The 23,142-nt window shown below is 44.7% G+C and overlaps 1 protein-coding gene across 9 annotated transcripts in view; it reads left to right on the forward strand.

Moving 5' to 3' along the window:
- LOC129820226 (focal adhesion kinase 1-like) overlaps window positions 1–23,142 on the forward strand; it is a 226,891-nt gene that overhangs the window by 179,755 nt on the left and 23,994 nt on the right. For 5 of the 9 annotated variants that reach the window (XM_055877249.1, XM_055877247.1, XM_055877241.1 and 2 more), the window contains 10 exons: window positions 1,946–1,969; window positions 4,214–4,311; window positions 4,746–4,830; window positions 5,580–5,680; window positions 5,901–6,016; window positions 6,226–6,326; window positions 9,802–9,891; window positions 10,816–11,020; window positions 14,627–14,738; window positions 21,024–21,110. In XM_055877249.1, the coding sequence (XP_055733224.1) occupies window positions 1,946–1,969; window positions 4,214–4,311; window positions 4,746–4,830; window positions 5,580–5,680; window positions 5,901–6,016; window positions 6,226–6,326; window positions 9,802–9,891; window positions 10,816–11,020; window positions 14,627–14,738; window positions 21,024–21,110 (1,019 nt within the window). The remainder of the gene's footprint in view (window positions 1–1,945; window positions 1,970–4,213; window positions 4,312–4,745; window positions 4,831–5,579; window positions 5,681–5,900; window positions 6,017–6,225; window positions 6,327–9,801; window positions 9,892–10,815; window positions 11,021–14,626; window positions 14,739–21,023; window positions 21,111–23,142) is intronic. The other 4 variants (XM_055877242.1, XM_055877245.1, XM_055877246.1 and 1 more) reach the window with 2 other exon arrangements.

Genomic DNA, 23,142 nt, shown 5'->3' on the forward strand with positions numbered 1-23,142 from the left:
CCAAATCAGATAGTGATTCTGTTATGATGCTGTCCAAATCAGATAGTGATTCTGTTAGGATGCTGTCCAAATCAGATAGTGATTCTGTTATGATGCTGTCCAAATCAGATAGTGATTCTGTTAGGATGCTGTCCAAATCAGATAGTGATTCTGTTATGATTTATTGATACTTTCAGAAAATATCCAGGGAAAGCCTAGTAGTACTTCACCAGTAAAAAACTAATATCTGTCACAAATGTTGATTGTTATTATTTTGAATATTCATGTCATTAAGTAGTCCTCATTCAGGACTAAATGTGACAGGTGCCCTTTAAGTGTACTGCAGTGAAATAATGAGTTATTCATATAATTAGAATCATTAAAATGAGTTAGTCATACAATTAGAATCACTAGAAGGGATAAAGCTCCTCAGACCATGGTACACCCATAGCCGCCAGTCCACCCACCACGGTACATTGACTTCCATGGCAATGTCTGTTCTAATAATTTAAATTCTATGTCTCCAGTAAACCCAGGCCTTTGGTGACCACGATACTGAGTCTCCAGTAACCCCAGGTCCTTAGTGACCATGATGCTGAGTCTCCAGTAACCCCAGGTCCTTAGTGACCATGATGCTGAGTCTCCAGTAACCCCAGGTCCTTAGTGACCATGATGCTGAGTCTCCAGTAACCCCAGGTCCTTAGTGACCATGATGCTGAGTCTCCAGTAACCCCAGGTCCTTAGTGACCATGATGCTGAGTCTCCAGTAACCCCAGGTCCTTAGTGACCATGATGCTGAGTCTCCAGTAACCCCATGTTCTTAGTGACCATGATGCTGAGTCTCCAGTAACCCCAGGTCTTTAGTGACCATGATGCTGAGTCTCCAGTAACCCCAGGTCCTTAGTGACCATGATGCTGAGTCTCCAGTAACCCCAGGTCCTTAGTGACCATGATGCTGAGTCTCCAGTAACCCCAGGTCCTTAGTGACCATGATGCTGAGTCTCCAGTAACCCCAGGTCCTTAGTGACCATGATGCTGAGTCTCCAGTAACCCCAGGTCCTTAGTGACCATGATGCTGAGTCTCCAGTAACCCCAGGTCCTTAGTGACCATGATGCTGAGTCTCCAGTAACCCCAGGTCCTTAGTGACCATGATGCTGAGTCTCCAGTAACCCCAGGTCCTTAGTGACCATGATGCTGAGTCTCCAGTACCACCATGATACTTAGTCTCATGTGATCATATGAGGCCGGAACACAACAGCCCCTGCAGTGCTGTAGTGTGCCTCCCAAATGGAACACTTTTCCATACATGGTGCACTTCTTTTGACCAGAGCCCATGGGTCCTGGTCAAAATAGGGTGCCATTTGGGACGTGTAGCTGATTCACCAGGCTGTGGAGTTGTCTGAGCCAGCTGACTCATAAAACCTTCTGGTCTGTGAAAGAATGAGTACCTCTCTAACAAGGATCCGTATGTATGAAGATGGAGTGTCCCGTCACACGCTTACACTGGAGACCAGAGCTCTCGCCATTCTAAAAAGTAATCCATCCAGCATATATAGGTTTCTTCGTACAACGTGGGAATAATTCAGAGGCCCTAATAGTACCCTACTTCCTGCTCAGTGCGCTACTTCTGACTAGGGCCATTAGAGCTAGGAATAGTAGTTAGAATAGGGTGCCATCTGAGACACAGCCTAAGATAACACATCTATTTATACAGGATCAAGGATTGTGAAACTATAGCTTCATCATGTGTAAAGAGACATCTCATGTAACATATACTTGTTATACAGGATAATCTGTTTTTCCCTCATTGACACCCAGCTCTGTGCGCCGTATGGCTCAGAAGGTGGTTATTTAAAGCCCCGTAACTTCTATTCCCCTTGGTCCTACTTTCTTCTCTGTGTGTGTGTCCCCTGGTCTGTTGTGAATGGTTTCTAAAAGCCACCTCTCTTTATCCTAACCGCCCAGCAGTGAGCTATGGAGTAGACGAAGGTAACACTGTCTGTCTGTCTGTCTGTCTGTCTGTCTGTCTGTCTGTCTGTCTGTCTGCCTCTCTCTCTGTCTGCCTCTGTCTGCCTCTCTCTCTGTCTGCCTCTCTCTTTGTCTCTCTGTCTTTGTCTGTCTGTCTGTCTCTCTGTCTACCTCTCTGTCTGTCTCTTTGTCTGTCTGTCTCTCTGTCTGTCTCTCTGTCTGTCTGTCTGTGTCTGTCTCTCTGTCTCTGTCTGTCTGTCTGTCTCTCTGTCTCTCTGTCTGTCTGTGTCTGTCTGTCTGTCTGTCTGTCTGGCTGTCTGTCTGTCTGTCTGTCTCTCTCTCTGTCTGCCTCTCTCTTTGTCTCTCTCTCTTTGTCTCTCTCTCTTTGTCTGTCTGTCTGTCTGTCTGTCTCTCTGTCTGCCTCTCTGTCTGTCTCTTTGTCTGTCTGTCTCTGTCTGTCTCTGTCTGTCTCTGTCTGTCTCTGTCTGTCTGTCTGTCTGTCTGTCTGTCTCTGTCTCTCTGTCTGTCTCTCTCTCTGTCTGCCTCTCTCTCTGTCTGCCTCTCTCTCTCTGTCTGCCTCTCTCTCTCTGTCTGCCTCTCTCTCTCTGTCTGCCTCTCTCTCTCTGTCTGCCTCTCTCTCTCTGTCTGCCTCTCTCCATGTCTCTCTGTCTCTCTCTGTCTCTTTCTGTCTGTTGTCCATCATGGTTGTGATTGTAGTTATGAGCTGTACTAGAATGTGTCATTCAACTCTGCTACTGGAAAATAGGTTTAAATCAGTTACATTCTCTGCAAAATCAAAGTTTGACAGACTTTGCAGATCCAGCCATGCAGTGCCATCGGAAAGTATTCAGACCCCTTGACTTTTTCCACATTTTATTACATTACAGCCTTATGTGGAAAAAGTCAAGGGGTCTGAATGCTTTCCCAAAGACACTGTATGGCTGGATCCCAAAATTAATTTGAAAGATAGGAATAGTTTAACTTCACCACCTTAGATTGTATCTTGCAACCTTTCAGTTACTAGTCCAACGGTCTAACCACTAGGCTACCTGCCGCCCTGTTGCTGACATGTATATAAAATCGAGCACACAGCCATGCAATCTCCATATGCAAACATTGGCAGTAGAATGGCCTTACTGAAGAGCTCAGTGACTTTCAATGTGGCACCATCATAGGATGCCACCTTTCCAACAAGTCAGTTTGTCAAATGTCTGCCCTGCTAGAGTTGCCCCGGTCAACTGTAAGTGCTGTTATTGTGAAGTGGAATCGTCTAGAAGCAACAATGGCTCAGCTGCAAAATGGTAGGCCACACAAGCTCACAGAACGGGACCGCCGAGTGCTGAAGCACGTAGCATGGAAAAGTAATCTGTCCTCGGTTGCAACACTCACTACCGAGCTCCAACCTGCCTCTGGAAGCAACGTCAGCACAATAACTGTTCGTCTGGAGCTTCATGAAATGGGTTTCCATGGCTGAGCAGCCTCACACAAGCCTAATATTACCATGTGCAATGCCAAGAGTTTGCTGGAGTGGTGTAAAGCTCGCCGTCATGGGACTCTGGAGCAGTGGAAACACGTTCTCTGGAGTGATGATTCACACTTCACCATCTGGCAGTCCGACAGACTAATCTGGATTTGGCGGAAGCCATGAGAACATTACCTGCCCCAATGCATAGTGCCAACTATAAAGTTTTGTGGAGCATGACAATGTCCCCGTGCACAAAGTGAAGTCCATACAGAAATTATTTATTTGAGATCAGTGTGGAAGAACTTGACTGGTCTGCACAGAGCCCTGACCTCAACCCAATCAAACATACTTTTTGGGATGAATTGGAACGCCTACAGCGAGCCAGGCCTAATTGCCCAACATCAGTGCCCGACCTCAACATCTAGTGGAAAGCCTCCTCAGAAGAGTGGAGGCTGTTATAGCAGCAAAGGGGGGACCAACTTCATATTAATGTCCATGATTTTGGAATGAGATGTTCGACAAGCAGGTGTCCACATACTTTTGGTCATGTAGTGTATATATACAGTATTTAATAGAGTACTACTGTCTACTGCAGTCAAAATACAGCCACGGCTTCTTGCTGTTATTATTAACAACCAAAATGACCTCATCAGCTCCTCCTGACTTGGGTTACCCATCCATCTGTGGCTTTGCTCACACGCATACATAAACGAACACACCCACACCATACCAAACCGAACCACACAACACCACACTATACCACACCACACAACTAACAGGGGTCATCGTTCCCTCCCCAGCCAGGGACTATGAGATCCAGAGAGACCGGATAGAGCTGGGACGCTGCATCGGAGAGGGACAGTTTGGAGACGTCCACCAGGGAGTCTACAACAGCCCGGTAAATAGTACCGTAACAAGTATATAGTATTTTAACAAGTATATAGTATTGGATAAGTACAGAACCAGTCAAAAAGTTTGGACACACTTACTCCTTCAAGGGTTTTCCTTTATTTGACTATTTTCTCAACAAACAAAAAATGTGTTTAAATAAATAAATAAAAACCCTTGAATGAGTAGGTGTGTCCAAACTTTCACCTGGTACTGTATATAGTACATAACAAGTATATAGTACTCTAACAAATAAATAATACTGTATCTGTCTGGCTAAATGTAGACAAAGCATCTCTCCTCTCACCCTCAATCCCCACGTGTTCCTCTCAATTTCACCCGACTGCAACCATCTAGCTAAACACATCTCTCTACTCATTTATATGTTCAATATTGTCTTGTACATAAACTGACCCAATGTTTTGTCTTGTGTCTGACTTCCAGGAGAATCCCACTCTGAACGTGGCCATTAAAACATGCAAGAACTCCACATCGGACAGCGTGCGTGAGAAGTTCCTTCAGGAAGCATGTGAGTGTGCTGAATTGTAGTGTAAGCTAGTGCTGTGTCACTGTAATGGGACTGATGGTGATTGCAGCTGCTGCTGGTTGCCATGTATATATATATATATATATATATATATATATATATATATATATATATATATATATATATATATATATATATACATACATACATACATACACACACACACACACACACACACACACACACACACACACACACACACACACACACACACACACACACACACACACACACACACACACACACACACACACACACACACACACACACACACACACACACACACACACACACACACACACACACACACACACACACACACACACACACACACACACACACACTGCCTGATGGTAGTCTCAGGTTGCTTTGCTCACTGTGTTTACAGTGTTCCCAGGCAGTTGAGGAAGGAATATGTTCAATTTAATGAAGCTGGTAACTGTAAACATTGGCTTTGTTCCAAAATTCACCCTAGTGCCCTATGTAGGGAATAGGGTGCCATTTGGGATGCAAATTTACAATATTTGTGAACTAAGAGCAGTGACATTTGAGTCTGTGTTAGACCTATCCCAGGGAGCCTTTCTCTGTTCCTTTGAACATGCTCAATTATTTTTTATATTTTTTTTTATATTTTGGGGGTGGGGTAATCAAATGTTAGTCTACATCTTTCCACTCAAGTTCTTAACTGTTTGGTGAAATCCTCACACCCCTTTGTGATGTGTGTTCCTCAGTGACCATGCGTCAGTTCGACCACCCCCACATAGTGAAGCTGATCGGTGTGATCACAGAGAACCCAGTGTGGATCATCATGGAGCTGTGCACGATGGGAGAGGTGAGGTGTCCTGGCGGTTGGGTTGACAGTGAACCATACAAACACAGAGTATGTTTTGATAGATAGGCGACGTACGGTATGCAGAGGTGTTGTTGGAGTTCTTGTAATAGATGGGAGATCCCAGAAGACAGGAGCACGCTTGGAAACAGTTTCCTCTGTCGTCCACCTATCTCTGGAAAAACAAAGAGCATCAATCTTATTGACGTTTTTCCTCTTCCAGTTGAGGTCCTTTTTACAAGTAAGGAAGTACAACCTGGACCTGTCAACGTTGATACTGTTCTCCCACCAGCTCAGCACAGCCTTGGCCTACCTGGAGAGCAAACGCTTTGTCCATAGGTCAGACCACCACCCATTATATCCTGCTATTTAGGTTGATGTAGACACTTTAAGATTATGTTAAGCTTTCATTTTATAATAAATGTATTTGTGCCACGCTGTCAATATTTAAGTACTCAATGTACAGTTTGCAGAATTCCAGAAACTTTCCAAAATCTCCCGGTTTTCCAGAATTGTTAGTTATTATTTCTTTGTGTGAACGTCTCCAGGGACATTGCTGCCAGGAACGTGCTAGTGTCTTCCACAGACTGTGTGATGCTGGGAGACTTTGGCCTCTCGCGTTACATGGAGGACAGCTCCTACTACAAAGGTACGAACCTGTTTAATACGGTCTCTGGTACAAACCTGTTTAATACGGTCTCTGGTACAAACCTGTTTAATACGGTCTCTGGTACAAACCTGTTTAATACGGTCTCTGGTACAAACCTGTTTAATACGGTCTCTGGTACAAACCTGTTTAATACGGTCTCTGGTACAAACCTGTTTAATACGGTCTCTGGTACAAACCTGTTTAATACGGTCTCTGGTACAAACCTGTTTAATACGGTCTCTGGTACAAACCTGTTTAATACGGTCTCTGGTACCAACCTGTTTAATACGGTCTCTGGTGCAAACCTGTTTAATACGGTCTCTGGTACAAACCTGTTTAATACGGTCTCTGGTACAAACCTGTTTAATACGGTCTCTGGTACAAACCTGTTTAATACGGTCTCTGGTACAAACCTGTTTAATACGGTCTCTGGTACAAACCTGTTTAATACGGTCTCTGGTACAAACCTGTTTAATACGGTCTCTGGTACAAACCTGTTTAATACGGTCTCTGGTACAAACCGGTTTAATACGGTCTCTGGTACAAACCTGTTTAATATGGTCTCTGGTACAAACCTATTTAATACGGTCTCTGGTACAAACCTGTTTAATACTGTCTCAAGGTACAAACCTGTTTAATACGGTCTCTGGTACAAACCTGTTTAATATGGTCTCTGGTACAAACCTATTTAATACGGTCTCTGGTACAAACCTGTTTAATATGGTCTCTGGTACAAACCTATTTAATACGGTCTCTGGTACAAACCTGTTTAATACGGTCTCTGGTACAAACCTGTTTAATACGGTCTCTGGTACAAACCTGTTTAATACGGTCTCTGGTACAAACCTGTTTAATACGGTCTCTGGTACAAACCTGTTTAATACGGTCTCTGGTACAAACCTGTTTAATACGGTCTCTGGTACAAACCTGTTTAATACGGTCTCTGGTACAAACCTGTTTAATATGGTCTCTGGGACAAACCTATTTAATACGGTCTCTGGTACAAACCTGTTTAATATGGTCTCTGGTACAAACCTATTTAATACGGTCTCTGGTACAAACCTGTTTAATATGGTCTCTGGTACAAACCTGTTTAATACTGTCTCTGGTACAAACCTGTTTAATACGGTCTCTGGTACAAACCTGTTTAATACGGTCTCTGGTACAAACCTGTTTAATACGGTCTCTGGTACAAACCTGTTTAATACTGTCTCTGGTACAAACCTGTTTAATACTGTCTCTGGTACAAACCTGTTTAATACTGTCTCTGGTACAAACCTGTTTAATACGGTCTCTGGTACAAACTTGTTTAATACGGTCTCTGGTACAAACCTGTTTAATATGGTCTCTGGTACAAACCTGTTTAATACGGTCTCTGGTACAAACCTGTTTAATATGGTCTCTGGTACAAACCTGTTTAATACTGTCTCTGGTACAAACCTGTTTAATACGGTCTCTGGTACAAACCTGTTTAATATGGTCTCTGGTACAAACCTATTTAATACGGTCTCTGGTACAAACCTGTTTAATACGGTCTCTGGTACAAACCTGTTTAATATGGTCTCTGGTACAAACCTATTTAATACGGTCTCTGGTACAAACCTGTTTAATACTGTCTCAAGGTACAAACCTGTTTAATACGGTCTCTGGTACAAACCTGTTTAATATGGTCTCTGGTACAAACCTATTTAATACGGTCTCTGGTACAAACCTGTTTAATATGGTCTCTGGTACAAACCTATTTAATACGGTCTCTGGTACAAACCTGTTTAATATGGTCTCTGGTACAAACCTGTTTAATACGGTCTCTGGTACAAACCTGTTTAATACGGTCTCTGGTACAAACCTGTTTAATACGGTCTCTGGTACAAACCTGTTTAATACGGTCTCTGGTACAAACCTGTTTAATACGGTCTCTGGTACAAACCTGTTTAATACGGTCTCTGGTACAAACCTGTTTAATACGGTCTCTGGTACAAACCTGTTTAATACGGTCTCTGGTACAAACCTGTTTAATACGGTCTCTGGTACAAACCTGTTTAATATGGTCTCTGGGACAAACCTATTTAATACGGTCTCTGGTACAAACCTGTTTAATATGGTCTCTGGTACAAACCTATTTAATACGGTCTCTGGTACAAACCTGTTTAATATGGTCTCTGGTACAAACCTGTTTAATACTGTCTCTGGTACAAACCTGTTTAATACGGTCTCTGGTACAAACCTGTTTAATACGGTCTCTGGTACAAACCTGTTTAATACGGTCTCTGGTACAAACCTGTTTAATACTGTCTCTGGTACAAACCTGTTTAATACTGTCTCTGGTACAAACCTGTTTAATACTGTCTCTGGTACAAACCTGTTTAATACGGTCTCTGGTACAAACTTGTTTAATACGGTCTCTGGTACAAACCTGTTTAATATGGTCTCTGGTACAAACCTGTTTAATACGGTCTCTGGTACAAACCTGTTTAATATGGTCTCTGGTACAAACCTGTTTAATACTGTCTCTGGTACAAACCTGTTTAATACGGTCTCTGGTACAAACCTGTTTAATATGGTCTCTGGTACAAACCTATTTAATACGGTCTCTGGTACAAACCTGTTTAATACGGTCTCTGGTACAAACCTGTTTAATATGGTCTCTGGTACAAACCTATTTAATACGGTCTCTGGTACAAACCTGTTTAATACTGTCTCAAGGTACAAACCTGTTTAATACGGTCTCTGGTACAAACCTGTTTAATATGGTCTCTGGTACAAACCTATTTAATACGGTCTCTGGTACAAACCTGTTTAATATGGTCTCTGGTACAAACCTATTTAATACGGTCTCTGGTACAAACCTGTTTAATATGGTCTCTGGTACAAACCTGTTTAATACGGTCTCTGGTACAAACCTGTTTAATACGGTCTCTGGTACAAACCTGTTTAATACGGTCTCTGGTACAAACCTGTTTAATATGGTCTCTGGTACAAACCTGTTTAATACGGTCTCTGGTACCAACCTGTTTAATACGGTCTCTGGTACAAACCTGTTTAATACGGTCTCTGGTACAAACCTGTTTAATATGGTCTCTGGTACAAACCTGTTTAATATGGTCTCTGGTACAAACCTGTTTAATATGGTCTCTGGTACAAACCTATTTAATACGGTCTCTGGTACAAACCTGTTTAATATGGTCTCTGGTACAAACCTGTTTAATACTGTCTCTGGTACAAACCTGTTTAATATGGTCTCTGGTACAAACCTGTTTAATATGGTCTCTGGTACAAACCTGTTTAATATGGTCTCTGGTACAAACCTATTTAATATGGTCTCTGGTACAAACCTGTTTAATACGGTCTCTGGTACCAACCCACTGACTTCCAGGCTGATGTTTTTTGCACCATCTGCTGGTTGTGAAAGCCATTGCAGAATGTCTACACGCTGAAGCACACATGGGTTTTGTCTCAACGTCCAACCTTTTTTCAGCTTCCAAGGGGAAACTTCCAATAAAATGGATGGCTCCAGAATCCATCAACTTCAGACGCTTTACCTCAGCCAGCGATGTGTGGATGTTTGGTGAGTTTGGCAGCTGCAGTTTACACACATCTAGCTATCAACTCCTGTGTGTTCGTGTTTGTGTCTGTCTCTGTCATATGTATAGCCTGTCCTTACAGTCTTTCCCCCCTCCCCACCCCTCCCCTCCTCTCCTCCACTCCTCTCCTCTCTCCTTCCCTCTCCTCTCTCCTTCCCTCTCCTCTCTCCTCCCCACTCCTCACCTCCCTCCTCTCTTCGTTTCTCCTCTCCTCCTCTTTCCTGCCCTCCCCTCCTCTCCTCCTCTCTCCTTCCCTCTCCTCTCTCCTCCCCACTCCTCACCTCCCTCCTCTCTTCGTTTCTCCTCTCCTCTTTCCTGCCCTCCCCTCCTCTCCTCCTCTTTCCTGCCCTCCCCTCCTCTCTCCTATTCTCCCCTCCTCTCTTCTATCCTCCCCTCCTCTCTCCTCTCCTCCCCTCTCCTCCCCCCCCCTTCCCTCTCCTCCCCACTCTTCCCCTCCTATCTCCTTCCCTCTCCTCCCCTCCTCCTCTCTCCTCCCCACTCCACTCCTCCCCTCCTCTCTCCCCTCCTGCCCTCCTCTCTCCTATTCTCCCCTCCTCTCCTCCCCACTCCTTTCCTCTCTCCTCCCCACTCCACTCCTCCCCTCCTCTCTCCCCTCCTGCCCTCCTCTCTCCTATTCTCCCCTCCTCTCTTCTATCCTCCCCTCCTCTCTCCTCTCCTCCCTCTCCCCCCTTCCCTCTCCTCCCCTCTCCTCCCCACTCTTCCCCTCCTATCTCCTTCCCTCTCCTCCTCTCCTCCCCTCTCCTTCCCTCTCCTATCCTCCCCTCGTCTCCCCTCTCCTCTCTCCTTCCCTCTCCTCCCGTCCCCTCTCCTCCCCTCTTATCTCCTCTCCTCTCTCCGTTCCTCCTCACCTCTCCTATCCTCCCCTCCTTCCCCTCTCCTCCTCTCAGGTGTGTGCATGTGGGAGATCCTCATGTACGGTATCAAGCCCTTCCAGGGGGTGAAGAACAACGATGTCATCGGGCGGATAGAGAACGGAGAGCGTCTGGCCATGCCCCACAACTGTCCCCCCACCCTGTACAGCCTGATGACCAAGTGCTGGGCCTACGACCCCAGCAAGAGACCCCGCTTCACAGAACTCAAAACCCAGCTCAGGTCAGTACCTCTGGGGGTCGAAGTTCAGGGGTCGGAAGTGCATTGTTTTCCTTTACAATCCTATTGAATAAGTACACTGGGACAGGGAGGACCTGATCCGAGACCAGCACTCCTATTCTGAGATGCTGCATTAATGTAGGCTCTGGTGAAGTATATGCCTCAGGATGAAAGGTGCCTTTAAGCACAGATCTGGGATCAGCTTAACTAACCTATTTCTCACACTAACCATTAGTAGGGGGCGAAAAAACGAAAACGTCTAGAAGAAACGCCTCATACGTGCTTGGCAGTGTTATTTCACACACAGTGTCCCTGCTTTATAGCTCTGGAAGAATTATGTTGGGGCGGCAGGAGGCCAAGAGTGTTGGGCCAGTAACCGAAAGGTTGCTGGATCAAATCCCTGAGCTGACAAGGTAAAAATCAGTCGTTCTGCCATTGAACAAGACAGTTAACCCACTGTTCCCCGGTAGGCCGTCATAGTAAATAAGAATTTGTTGTCAACTGACTTGCCTAGTTAAATAAAGGTTAAAATAAATGTTTTCCACATTGCTACACAAGAGGTCACTGTTTCATGTATTAGTGTACAGGACACTTCAGTAAGTTTAGAAACAGAGTGGTCTCAGCTACTTAAGTCGTTATCCAAGTAAGAGTGGGGTTCCCGAGTGGCACAGCGGTCTAAGGCACTATATTGTGCTAGAGGCGTCACTACAGACCCTGGTTTGAACCCGGGCTGTATTACAACCGTCCGTGATCAGAAGTCCCATAGGGCAGCGCACAATTTGGCCCACTTTTGTCCTGTTTAGGGGTTTGGCCGGGGTAGGCCGTCATTGTAAATAAGAATTTGTTCTTAACTGACTTGCCGTGTTAAATAGAAAGAGGCAACAGGTTGATGCCATATTCCCAATAGAGACTATCAATTATCAGCACACAATGCACTTCAATGGTCTATCTATGTCAGTCAAATCCATGGTAGGTGGATGAAGTGTGAAATATATAGATCTTTTAGACTAGCTGAAGCAAAGCCACATTAGAGGGTGTGTTTGGGTACATTTCTGTGGGTAGTCTACGCCTGCGTCTCAAATGGCACCCTAATCCCTATATAGCACACTACCTTTAGACTAGAGCCCTATAGGCCCATTTGAGACGCAGCCCTTTTGTGGTGGATTTATTGCCTTACCTATCCCATGGGCCATTGGCCTTAGTACGTGAGAACCTGTCAATCAATCAAATGTATTTATAAAGCCCTTCTTAAATCAGCTGAAGTCACAAAGTGCTGTACAGAAACCCAACCTAAAATCGCAAACAGCAAGCAATGCAGGTGTAGAAGCACGGTGGCTGTCTGTCTGTCTGTTCGTTGATAAAGTCCTAGAGTATGTGAGAACCTGTCTGTCTGTCTGTCTGTCTGTCTGTCTGTCTGTCTGTCTGTCTGTCTGTCTGTCTGTCTGTCTGTCTGTCTGTATAATAGTTTACATTCTACTGGACTCATGTTCAACACAGACCCATTTCCATAGCCATATGTCGAGCAGTGGGTATGTTTTGGGAGAAGATAGGGTGTGTATAGAGGGAGAGGGTGTGTATAGAGGGTGTGTATAGAGGGAGAGGGTGTGTATAGAGGGTGTGTATAGAGGGAGAGATTAGAGATAGAGGGTGTGTATAGAGGGTGTGTATAGAGGGAGAGGGTGTGTATAGAGGGTGTATATAGAGGGAGAGGGTGTGTATAGAGGGAGAGGGTGTGTATAGAGGGAGAGGGTGTGTATAGAGGGAGAGGGTGTGTATAGAGGGAGAGGGTGTGTATAGAGGGAATGTATAGAGGGTGTGTATAGTGTTGTTGGTTGTCTATCAAAGGCCTTTGCTGCATGGTTTGGGTGATAGTTACCCTGTTACTGTGTTCCTATTAGGGAAAGGGGGATACCTAGTCAGTTGTACAACTGAATGCATTTAACTGAAATGTGTCTTCCACATTTAACCCAACCCCTCTGAATCAGAGAGGTGTGGGGGGCTGTCTTAATCAATCCCTCTGAATCAGAGAGGTGTGGGGGGCTGTCTTAATCAATCCCTCTGAATCAGAGAGGTGTGGGGGGCTGTCTTAATCAATCCCTCTGAATCAGAGAGGTGGGGGGGCTGTCTTAATCAATCCCTCTGAATCAGAGAGGTGTGGGGGGCTGTCTTAATCAATCCCTCTGAATCAGAGAGGTGTGGGGGGGCTGTCTTAATCCATCCCTCTGAATCAGAGAGATGTGGGGGGCTGCCTTAATCAATCCCTCTGAATCAGAGAGGTGTTGGGGGCTGTCTAAATCAATCCCTCTGAATCAGAGAGGTGTGGGGGGCTGTCTTAATCAATCCCTCTGAATCAGAGAGGTGTGGGGGGCTGTCTTAATCAATCCCTCTGAATCAGAGAGGTGTGGGGGGCTGTCTTAATCAACCCTCTGAATCAGAGAGGTGTGGGGGGCTGTCTTAATCCATCCCTCTGAATCAGAGAGGTACAGGGGGCTGCCTTAATCAACATCCACGTCTTCGGCTCTCAGGGAACAGTGGGTTAACTGCCCAACGCTTTAACCACTAGGCTACCTGCCGCTATAGGTGTCTGTCTGCCTGCCTGCCTGCCTGCCTGTCGGTCAGGTGCTATCATGAACATGGCTGGTCTTGCTCCATTTGAAGCTCTTGGGTACAGTGTGAACTGCGTATTGTCTCTAGCCCATAGTAACATAAAACGTTATGTCCACAATTCACAGGGAGAGAAAGGAAACACAGGGTAGGAGGGATTCCCTCCACACTTCCTTACAGTCGCCTCTCCTCTAGCCAAGCCCTGGGTCGCATTCATTAGGCACCAAACAGAAACACCGTTTTTTGCATTCCTTTGAGATACGTTTTGCTACGGTGTGCCCTAGTGAACACAACCCTGGTAGTTAGTTTCACAGCATCATACTTCCCAGTCAGTCCAGTCCAGTGGTAGGCTGGCTGATAGACTGACTGGCCGGGGGCCAACCACAACAGGCTGCCCATGGCAGGAGGAAGGGTGGATCTGCTGGCTCTGATAAAGAGAGTTTATTGAAACAGTACAGGACTTTCACACACACTGTTGCGGATATGACTGGGGAGCTGGTGGTTCATCATGGTTGTGGTGTGATTGGATGCACATGGGCTCTGAGGCATACATATGGGAGATGAGCATTTTCCTGAGAGGTAAATTAGACAATCACGTTACTGGTGGATTAGGATGATTGAACTTGGATAATACATTTAGTAATAGATACAGATAATGGATAATACATTTAGTAATAGATACGTGCTTCTACACCTGCATTGCTTGCTGTTTGGGGTTTTAGGCTAGATTTCTGTACAGCACTTTGAGATATCAGCTGATGTAAGAATGGCTTTATAAATAAATTTGATTTGATACAGATAATGGATAATACATTTGTTAATAGTTACGAATAATGGTCAATACTTTTGGTAATAGATTCGAATAATGGATAATACTTTTGGTAATAGATACGGATAATGGATAACACATTTGGTAATGGATAATACATTTGGTAATAGATCCGAATAATGGATAATACTGTCTGTGTTATGACTGTATGATAAGCTGTTGTGTGTTCCCTGCAGTACAATCCTGGAGGAGGAGAAGGCCCAGCAGGAGGAGAGACTGAGGATGGAGATGAGACGTCAGGTCACTGTGTCCTGGGACTCAGGGGCCTCTGACGAGGCCCCCCCTAAAGTAAGAACATTATCCTACCACCCTAAAGTAAGAACCCCACCCCCCCTAAAGTAAGTTTAAAAATATCTCCTGCTACCAAAAGTCACTTGTATCAAAGTGGCATGTTTTTATGGAGTCCTGTCGGTGGACATTGAAATCAAGGCTGGTCTGGACCCCACCAAAAAAATATTTTAAAAAGACATACTGACAGGACCAAAACAAGATGTCGGCTTAGTGGGAAGTGGCCAAATAAAGACCTGGAGGAGGGTCTGGGGGGGGGGGGGGGTTCATTCCAAATGCTCACTCAGACAACCTATTCAGTACTCTGAGAGTCACTTACAGGAATAGCTTAATGTAAGCAGCTGTTGATATTCACCCCTTCTCTTTAAAGGGACAATCCATATGTTTGCATAAATACAAATAGCCATGTCTATGAAGTAATAGCCAGGGCCCGGTTCCCAGATGGCGATGGAACTTAAGCTTATGAGTGTTCTACAGCTGCACCATCGAGAGCATCCTGACCGGTTGCATCACCTGATATGGCAGGTGATGCAACGCCTGGTATGGCAACTGCTCGGCATCTGACCGTAAGGCGCTAGGGAGGGTAGTACATACGGCCCAGTACATCACTGGTGCCAAGCTTCCTGCCATCCAGGACCTATATAATAGGCGGCGTCACAGGAAAGCCCATACAATTGTCAGAGACTCCAGTCACCCTAGTCATAGACTGTTTTCTCTGTTACCGCACGGCAAGCGGTACTGGAGCGCCAAGTCTAGGACCAAAAGTCTCCTTAACAGCTTCTACCCCCAAGCCATAAGACTGTTGAACAATTAATCAAATGGCCACCGGACTATGCTACTTGCTGTTTATTATCTATGCATAGTCACTTCACCTCTACCTACAGTTGAAGTCGGAAGTTTACATACACTTAGGTATGTAGTCATTAAAACTTGTTTTTCAACCACTCCACAAATTTCTTGTTAACAAACTATAGTTTTGGAAAGTCGGTTAGGACATCTACTTTGTGCATGACACAATTAATTTTTCCAACAATTGTTTACAGACAGATTATTTCACTTATAATTCACTGCATCACAATTCCAGTGGGTCAGAGGTTTACATACAGTAAGTTGACTGTGCCTTTAAACAGCTTGGAAAATTCCAGAAAACGATGCCATGGCTTTAGAAGCTTCTGATAGGCTAATTTACATCATTTGAGTCAATTGGAGGTGTGCCTGTGGATGTATCTCAAGGCCTACCTTCAAACTCAGTGCCTCTGCTTGACCTCATGGGAAAATCAAAAGAAATCAGCCAAGACCTCAGAAAAGAAATTGGAGACCTCTAAAAGTCTGGTTCATCCTTGGGAACAATTTCCAAACGGCTGAAGGTACCACGTTCATCTGAACAAACAATAGTACGCAAGTATAAACACCATGAGACTACATAGCCGTCATACCGCTCAGGAAGGAGACGCGTTCTATCTCCTAGAGACGTACTTTGGTGCAAAAAGTGCAAATCAATCCCAGAACAACAGCAAAGGACCTTGTGAAGATGCTGGAGGAAACAGGTACAAAAGTATCTATATCCACAGTAAAACGAGTCCTATATCGACATAACCTGAAAGGCCGCTCAGCAAGGATGAAGCCACTGCTCCAAAACCACCATAAAAAATCCAGACTAGGGTTTGCAACTGCACATGGGGACAAATATCATACTTTTTGGAGAGATGTCCTCTAGTCTGATGAAACAAAAATAGAACTGTTTGGCCATAAGGACCATCGCTATGTTTGGAGGAAAAAGGGGGAGGCTTGCAATCCGAAGAACACCATCCCAACCATGAGCACGGGGGTGGCAGCATCATGTTGTGGGGGGTGCTTTGCTGCAGGAGGAACTTGTGCACTTCACAAAATAGATGACATCATGAGGTTTGAAAATGATGTGGATATATTGAAGCAACATCTCAAGACATCAGTCAGGAAGTTAAAGCTTGGTTGCAAATGACCCCAAGCATACTTCCAAAGTTGTGGCTTAAGGACAACAAAGTCAAGGTATTGGAGTGGCCATCACAAAGCCCTGACCTCAATCTCATAGACAACTTGTGGGCAGAACTGAAAAAGCTTGTGCGAGCAAGGAGGCCTACAAACCTGACTCAGTTACACCAGCTCTGTCAGGAGGAATGGGCCAAAATTCACCCAACTTAGTGTGGGAAGCTTGTGGAAAGGCTACCTGAAACGTTTGACCCAAGTTAAACAATTTAAAGGCAATGCTTCAAAATACTAGTAGAAAGAGGAGGAAGGGAAGTGCTACTAAGGTACACAATAGTACATTTTGGTCGATAGAAGGTGCTCTTTGGTAAAAGGGGTAACTTGGTCATCAAAAAGAAAGGAGGACCAAGGCATTGGACCAAGGCACACGCCTTTATTAGTATGGCATGTTCAATAGAAACAGACGCGTTTCGGCTGCATGGCCTTCGTCAGGGAGTACTAATTGAGTGTATGTAAACTTCTCACTGGGAATGTGATGAAAGAAATAAAAGCTCAAATAAATCATTATCTCTACTATTATTCTGACATTTCACATTCTTAAAATAAAGTGGTGATCCTAACTGGCCTAAAACAGAGATTTTTTACTAGGATTTAATTTGACAGGTAAAGAACTGTCCATTGATCAGCACAGCAAATTATAAAACAGGACCATGTTTGCCAAAGGGCCTGACAGCCGCAGACCATGTGTAAGCTTTGTAACCAGACCATGTGTAACCAGACCATGTGTTACCTTTGTAACCAGACCATGTGTAACCAGACCATGTGTAACCAGACCATGTGTAACCAGACCATGTGTAACCAGACCATGTGTAAGCTTTGTAACCAGACCATGTGTAACCAGACCATGTGTTACCTTTGTAACCAGACCATGTGTAACCAGACCATGTGTAACCAGACCATGTGTTACCTTTGTAACCAGACCATGTGTTACCTTTGTAACCAGACCATGTGTAACCAGACCATGTGTAACCAGACCATGTGTAACCAGACCATGTGTAACCAGACCATGTGTAAGCTTTGTAACCAGACCATGTGTAACCAGACCATGTGTTACCTTTGTAACCAGACCATGTGTAACCAGACCATGTGTAACCAGACCATGTGTAAGCTTTGTAACCAGACCATGTGTTACCTTTGTAACCAGACCATGTGTAACCAGACCATGTGTAACCAGACCATGTGTAACCAGACCATGTGTAACCAGACCATGTGTTACCTTTGTAACCAGACCATGTGTAACCAGACCATGTGTAACCAGACCATGTGTAACCAGACCATGTGTAACCAGACCATGTGTAACCAGACCATGTGTTACCTTTGTAACCAGACCATGTGTTACCTTTGTAACCAGACCATGTGTTACCTTTGTAACCAGACCATGTGTTACCTTTGTAACCAGACCATGTGTAACCAGACCATGTGTAACCAGACCATGTGTAACCAGACCATGTGTAACCAGACCATGTGTAACCAGACCATGTGTTACCTTTGTAACCAGACCATGTGTAACCAGACCATGTGTAACCAGACCATGTGTAACCAGACCATGTGTAACCAGACCATGTGTAACCAGACCATGTGTTACCTTTGTAACCAGACCATGTGTAACCAGACCATGTGTAACCAGACCATGTGTAACCAGACCATGTGTAACCAGACCATGTGTAACCAGACCATGTGTAACCTTTGTAACCAGACCATGTGTAACCAGACCATGTGTAACCAGACCATGTGTAACCAGACCATGTGTTACCTTTGTAACCAGACCATGTGTTACCTTTGTAACCAGACCATGTGTAACCAGACCATGTGTTACCTTTGTAACCAGACCATGTGTAACCAGACCATGTGTTACCTTTGTAACCAGACCATGTGTTACCTTTGTAACCAGACCATGTGTAACCAGACCATGTGTTACCTTTGTAACCAGACCATGTGTTACCTTTGTAACCAGACCATGTGTAAGCTTTGTAACCAGACCATGTGTAACCAGACCATGTGTAACCAGACCATGTGTTACCTTTGTAACCAGACCATGTGTTACCTTTGTAACCAGACCATGTGTAACCAGACCATGTGTAACCAGACCATGTGTAAGCTTTGTAACCAGACCATGTGTTACCTTTGTAACCAGACCATGTGTAACCAGACCATGTGTTACCTTTGTAACCAGACCATGTGTAACCAGACCATGTGTAACCAGACCATGTGTAACCAGACCATGTGTAAGCTTTGTAACCAGACCATGTGTAACCAGACCATGTGTTACCTTTGTAACCAGACCATGTGTAACCAGACCATGTGTAACCAGACCATGTGTAACCAGACCATGTGTAACCAGACCATGTGTAACCAGACCATGTGTAACCAGACCATGTGTTACCTTTGTAACCAGACCATGTGTTACCTTTGTAACCAGACCATGTGTTACCTTTGTAACCAGACCATGTGTAACCAGACCATGTGTAACCAGACCATGTGTAACCAGACCATGTGTAACCAGACCATGTGTAACCTTTGTAACCAGACCATGTGTTACCTTTGTAACCAGACCATGTGTAAGCTTTGTAACCAGACCATGTGTAACCAGACCATGTGTAACCAGACCATGTGTAACCAGACCATGTGTAACCAGACCATGTGTAAGCTTTGTAACCAGACCATGTGTTACCTTTGTAACCAGACCATGTGTAACCAGACCATGTGTAACCTTTGTAACCAGACCATGTGTAACCAGACCATGTGTAACCAGACCATGTGTAACCTTTGTAACCAGACCATGTGTTACCAGACCATGTGTAACCAGACCATGTGTAACCAGACCATGTGTAACCAGACCATGTGTAACCAGACCATGTGTAACCTTTGTAACCAGACCATGTGTTACCTTTGTAACCAGACCATGTGTAAGCTTTGTAACCAGACCATGTGTAACCAGACCATGTGTAACCAGACCATGTGTAACCAGACCATGTGTAACCAGACCATGTGTAAGCTTTGTAACCAGACCATGTGTTACCTTTGTAACCAGACCATGTGTAACCAGACCATGTGTAACCTTTGTAACCAGACCATGTGTAACCAGACCATGTGTAACCAGACCATGTGTAACCTTTGTAACCAGACCATGTGTTACCAGACCATGTGTAACCTTTGCCAGCCCAGGACGTCCACATCCAGCTTCTTCACCTGTGGGATCGTCTGAGGGGGAGGGGGGTGCTGGGGTGTATTTCTGTCTGTAATGAAGCCCTTTTGTCGGCAAAACTTATTCTGATTGGCTGGGCCTGGCTCCCCAGTGGCCACCCATTTTTGTGCCCCTGCCCAGTCATGTGCAATTTAAAGATTAGGGCATAATGAATTTATTTCAATTGACAGATTTCCTTCTATGAACTGTAACTCAGTAAAATCTTTGAAATTGTTGCATGTTGCATCTATAATTTTGTTCGGTATACAATAGACCAACATTGCTATTGTAGTAGGTGAATGCTGTGTGCTGAAAAACCTTGGTAGAGCCTGGGTGGAGTAGGCATTGTGGTGCTCATGTGAATGTCCTTGCTTTTTCAGCTTCAAACCAATGCATACTCACATAAAACTTTAGTTTTTTGTTTTTAATAGTTTAGTTACTAGTTTGTGGGATTCAACGTCTGTGTCTTTTATGTGTAAGGATTGTATATTCTCCATAAATAGTTTCCTCATCTAAGAATAATAAAGCTTTCTTATCTGATTTTATCTCTGGATATGGGATAGAGCGCCATCCTATGGTTGGAATGTAGATACATGTCAAGCATGCCATTGTGTACAAGATTTCTACAAAGGATATCTTGGTGCTTTGCATCTAAAAGTCGATTAAGACTGGGGTTACAGTGTAAACATATTTCTGAGGTGTCCTAGTGGTTAGAGCATTGGCCCAGTAACCGAAAGGTTGCTGGATCAAATCCCCGAGCTGACAAGGTAAAAATCTGTCATTCTGCCCCTGACAAAGGCAGTTAACCCACTGTTCCCCGGCCGTGGATGTTGATTAAGGCAGCCCCCGCACCTCTCTGATTCAGAGGGGTTGGGTTAAAAGCAGAAGACACATTTCAATTGAAGGCAATGTTATACAACTGACTAGGTATCCCCCTTAGATATTTTAGGTAGCTAGATAACAATGACTCTCATTCCCTGTCCAATAGATGGGGATCACACCCTGTAGAAAGTCTATCTATCCCATGTGTACTTCAGTATGCTTACTGCATGATCTATCACCCCCTCTCTGAGCAGCCTAGCAGACCTGGTTACCCCAGCCCTCGGTCTAGTGAAGGATTCTACCCCAGCCCTCAGCATGCTGGACAGCTCAACCATTACCAGGTACTATACTATGCTATACTACTGTACTATACTACTATACTATGCTATACTACTGTACTATACTACTGTACTATACTACTGTACTATACTATTGTATTATACTACTGTACTATACTATTGTATTATACTACTGTACTATACTATAACATACTATGCTACTGTACTATAATATACTATACATTACTATACTATACTAACACACTTTTAACACAGAGAATGAGTGCTGATAGACATGGCAGCTCTGCTTATAGCTCCTAAGCAACTTTGCAGTATTTTGTATTTTTGTGTGTTATTTCTTACATTACTAGCCCAGAATGTTTTTTGTGTCATTACATACATCCGGAAATAACTTTTGGATATCATAATGGCGGTAACTCACCAGCATTACGACCTTCCCGAATTGGATCCTTTGTTCGTAACCCCCCGGGGCAATTGAACTCATCCCAGAGGTTGCTCCAAGACGCCGACGTGGGTGAAGAGGTATTCTGAGTGGACTTCTAGTCTGACTCAGGTGTGCACACCATCCACCGCTTACGAGTATATTACTTGCTCATGTTCAGTCTCTGGATAATAAAGTAGACGAGCTCAGGGCGAGGACCTCCTTCCAGCGAGACATCAGGGGCTGTAACATACTCTGTTTCACGGAATCATGGCACTCTCTCTGGATATACTGTCCCCGTCCATACAGCCAGCTGGGTTCTCAGTTCATCGCGCAGACAGGAATAAAGAACTCTCCGGGAAGAAGAAAGGCTATGGTGTATGTTTCATGATTAACTACTCATGGTGTGATTGTGATAATATACAGAAACTCAGGTCCTTTTGTTTGCACGACCTAGAATACCTCACAATCAAATGCAGGAACTACACTGGACTTGGTGCAAACTGGAAACTACATATCCTGAGGCTGTATTTATTGTAGCTGGGGATTTTAACAAAGCAAATTTAAGGAAAACACTACCGATGTTCTATCAACACATTGACTGGAGTACTCGTGCTGGAAAAACGCTGGACCACTGTTACTCCCCCTTCCGGGATGCCGACAATAAAATACCAAATACCAAATATGATTGAATACAAACAGTGTTGTTATTCCCTCCGTAAGGTAATCAAACAGACAAAAATGTCAGTGCAGAGACAAAGTAGAGTTGCAATTCAACGGCTCAGACACGAGACGTATGTGGCAGACAATCGCAGATTACAAAGGGAAAACCAGAGTCTTGCTCCCGGACAAGCTAAACACCTTCTTCGACCACTTTGAGGATAACACAGTTCCACCGACGTGGCTCGCTCCCAAGGACTGTGGGCTCTCGTTCTCCGTGGCTGACGTGCGTAAGACATTTAAGCGTGTTAACCCTCGCAAGGCTGACGGCCCGGACGGCATCCCTAGCTGCGTCCTCAGAGCATGCGTAAGACCAGCTGGCGGGAGTGTTTACGGACATATTCAATCTCTCCCTATCCCAGTCTGCTGTCCCCACTTGCTTCAAGATGTCCACCATTGTTCCTGTTCCCAAGAAGCTAAGGTAACAACTAAATGACTATCGCCCCGTAGCACTCAATTCTGTCATCATGAAGTGCTTTGAGAGACTAGTCAAGAATCATATCACCTCTACCTTACCTGACACCCTAGACCCACTTCAATTTGCCCTATCCCGTCTGGACAAGAGAAATACATATCTAAGAATGCTGTTCATTGACTATAGCTCAGCCTTTAACACCATAGTACCCGCCAAGCTCATCATTAAGCTCGGGGTCCTGGGTCTGAACCCCGCCCTGTGCAACTGGGCCCTGGACTTCCTGACGGGCCGCCCCCAGGTGGTGAAGTTCGGAAACAACACCTCCACTTCGCTGATCCTCAACACAGGGTCCCCACAAGGGTGCGTGCTCAGCCCCCTCCTGTACTTCCTGTTCACCCATGACTCACACCTCCAACTCAATCATCAAGTTTGCAGACGACACAACAGTAGTAGTCTTGATTACCAACAATGACAAAACAGCCTACAGGGAAGAGGTGAGGGCCCTGGCGGAGTGGTGC

This window comes from Salvelinus fontinalis, chromosome 22, assembly GCF_029448725.1.
Source record: "Salvelinus fontinalis isolate EN_2023a chromosome 22, ASM2944872v1, whole genome shotgun sequence".
NCBI classification, from domain to species: Eukaryota; Metazoa; Chordata; class Actinopteri; order Salmoniformes; family Salmonidae; genus Salvelinus; species Salvelinus fontinalis.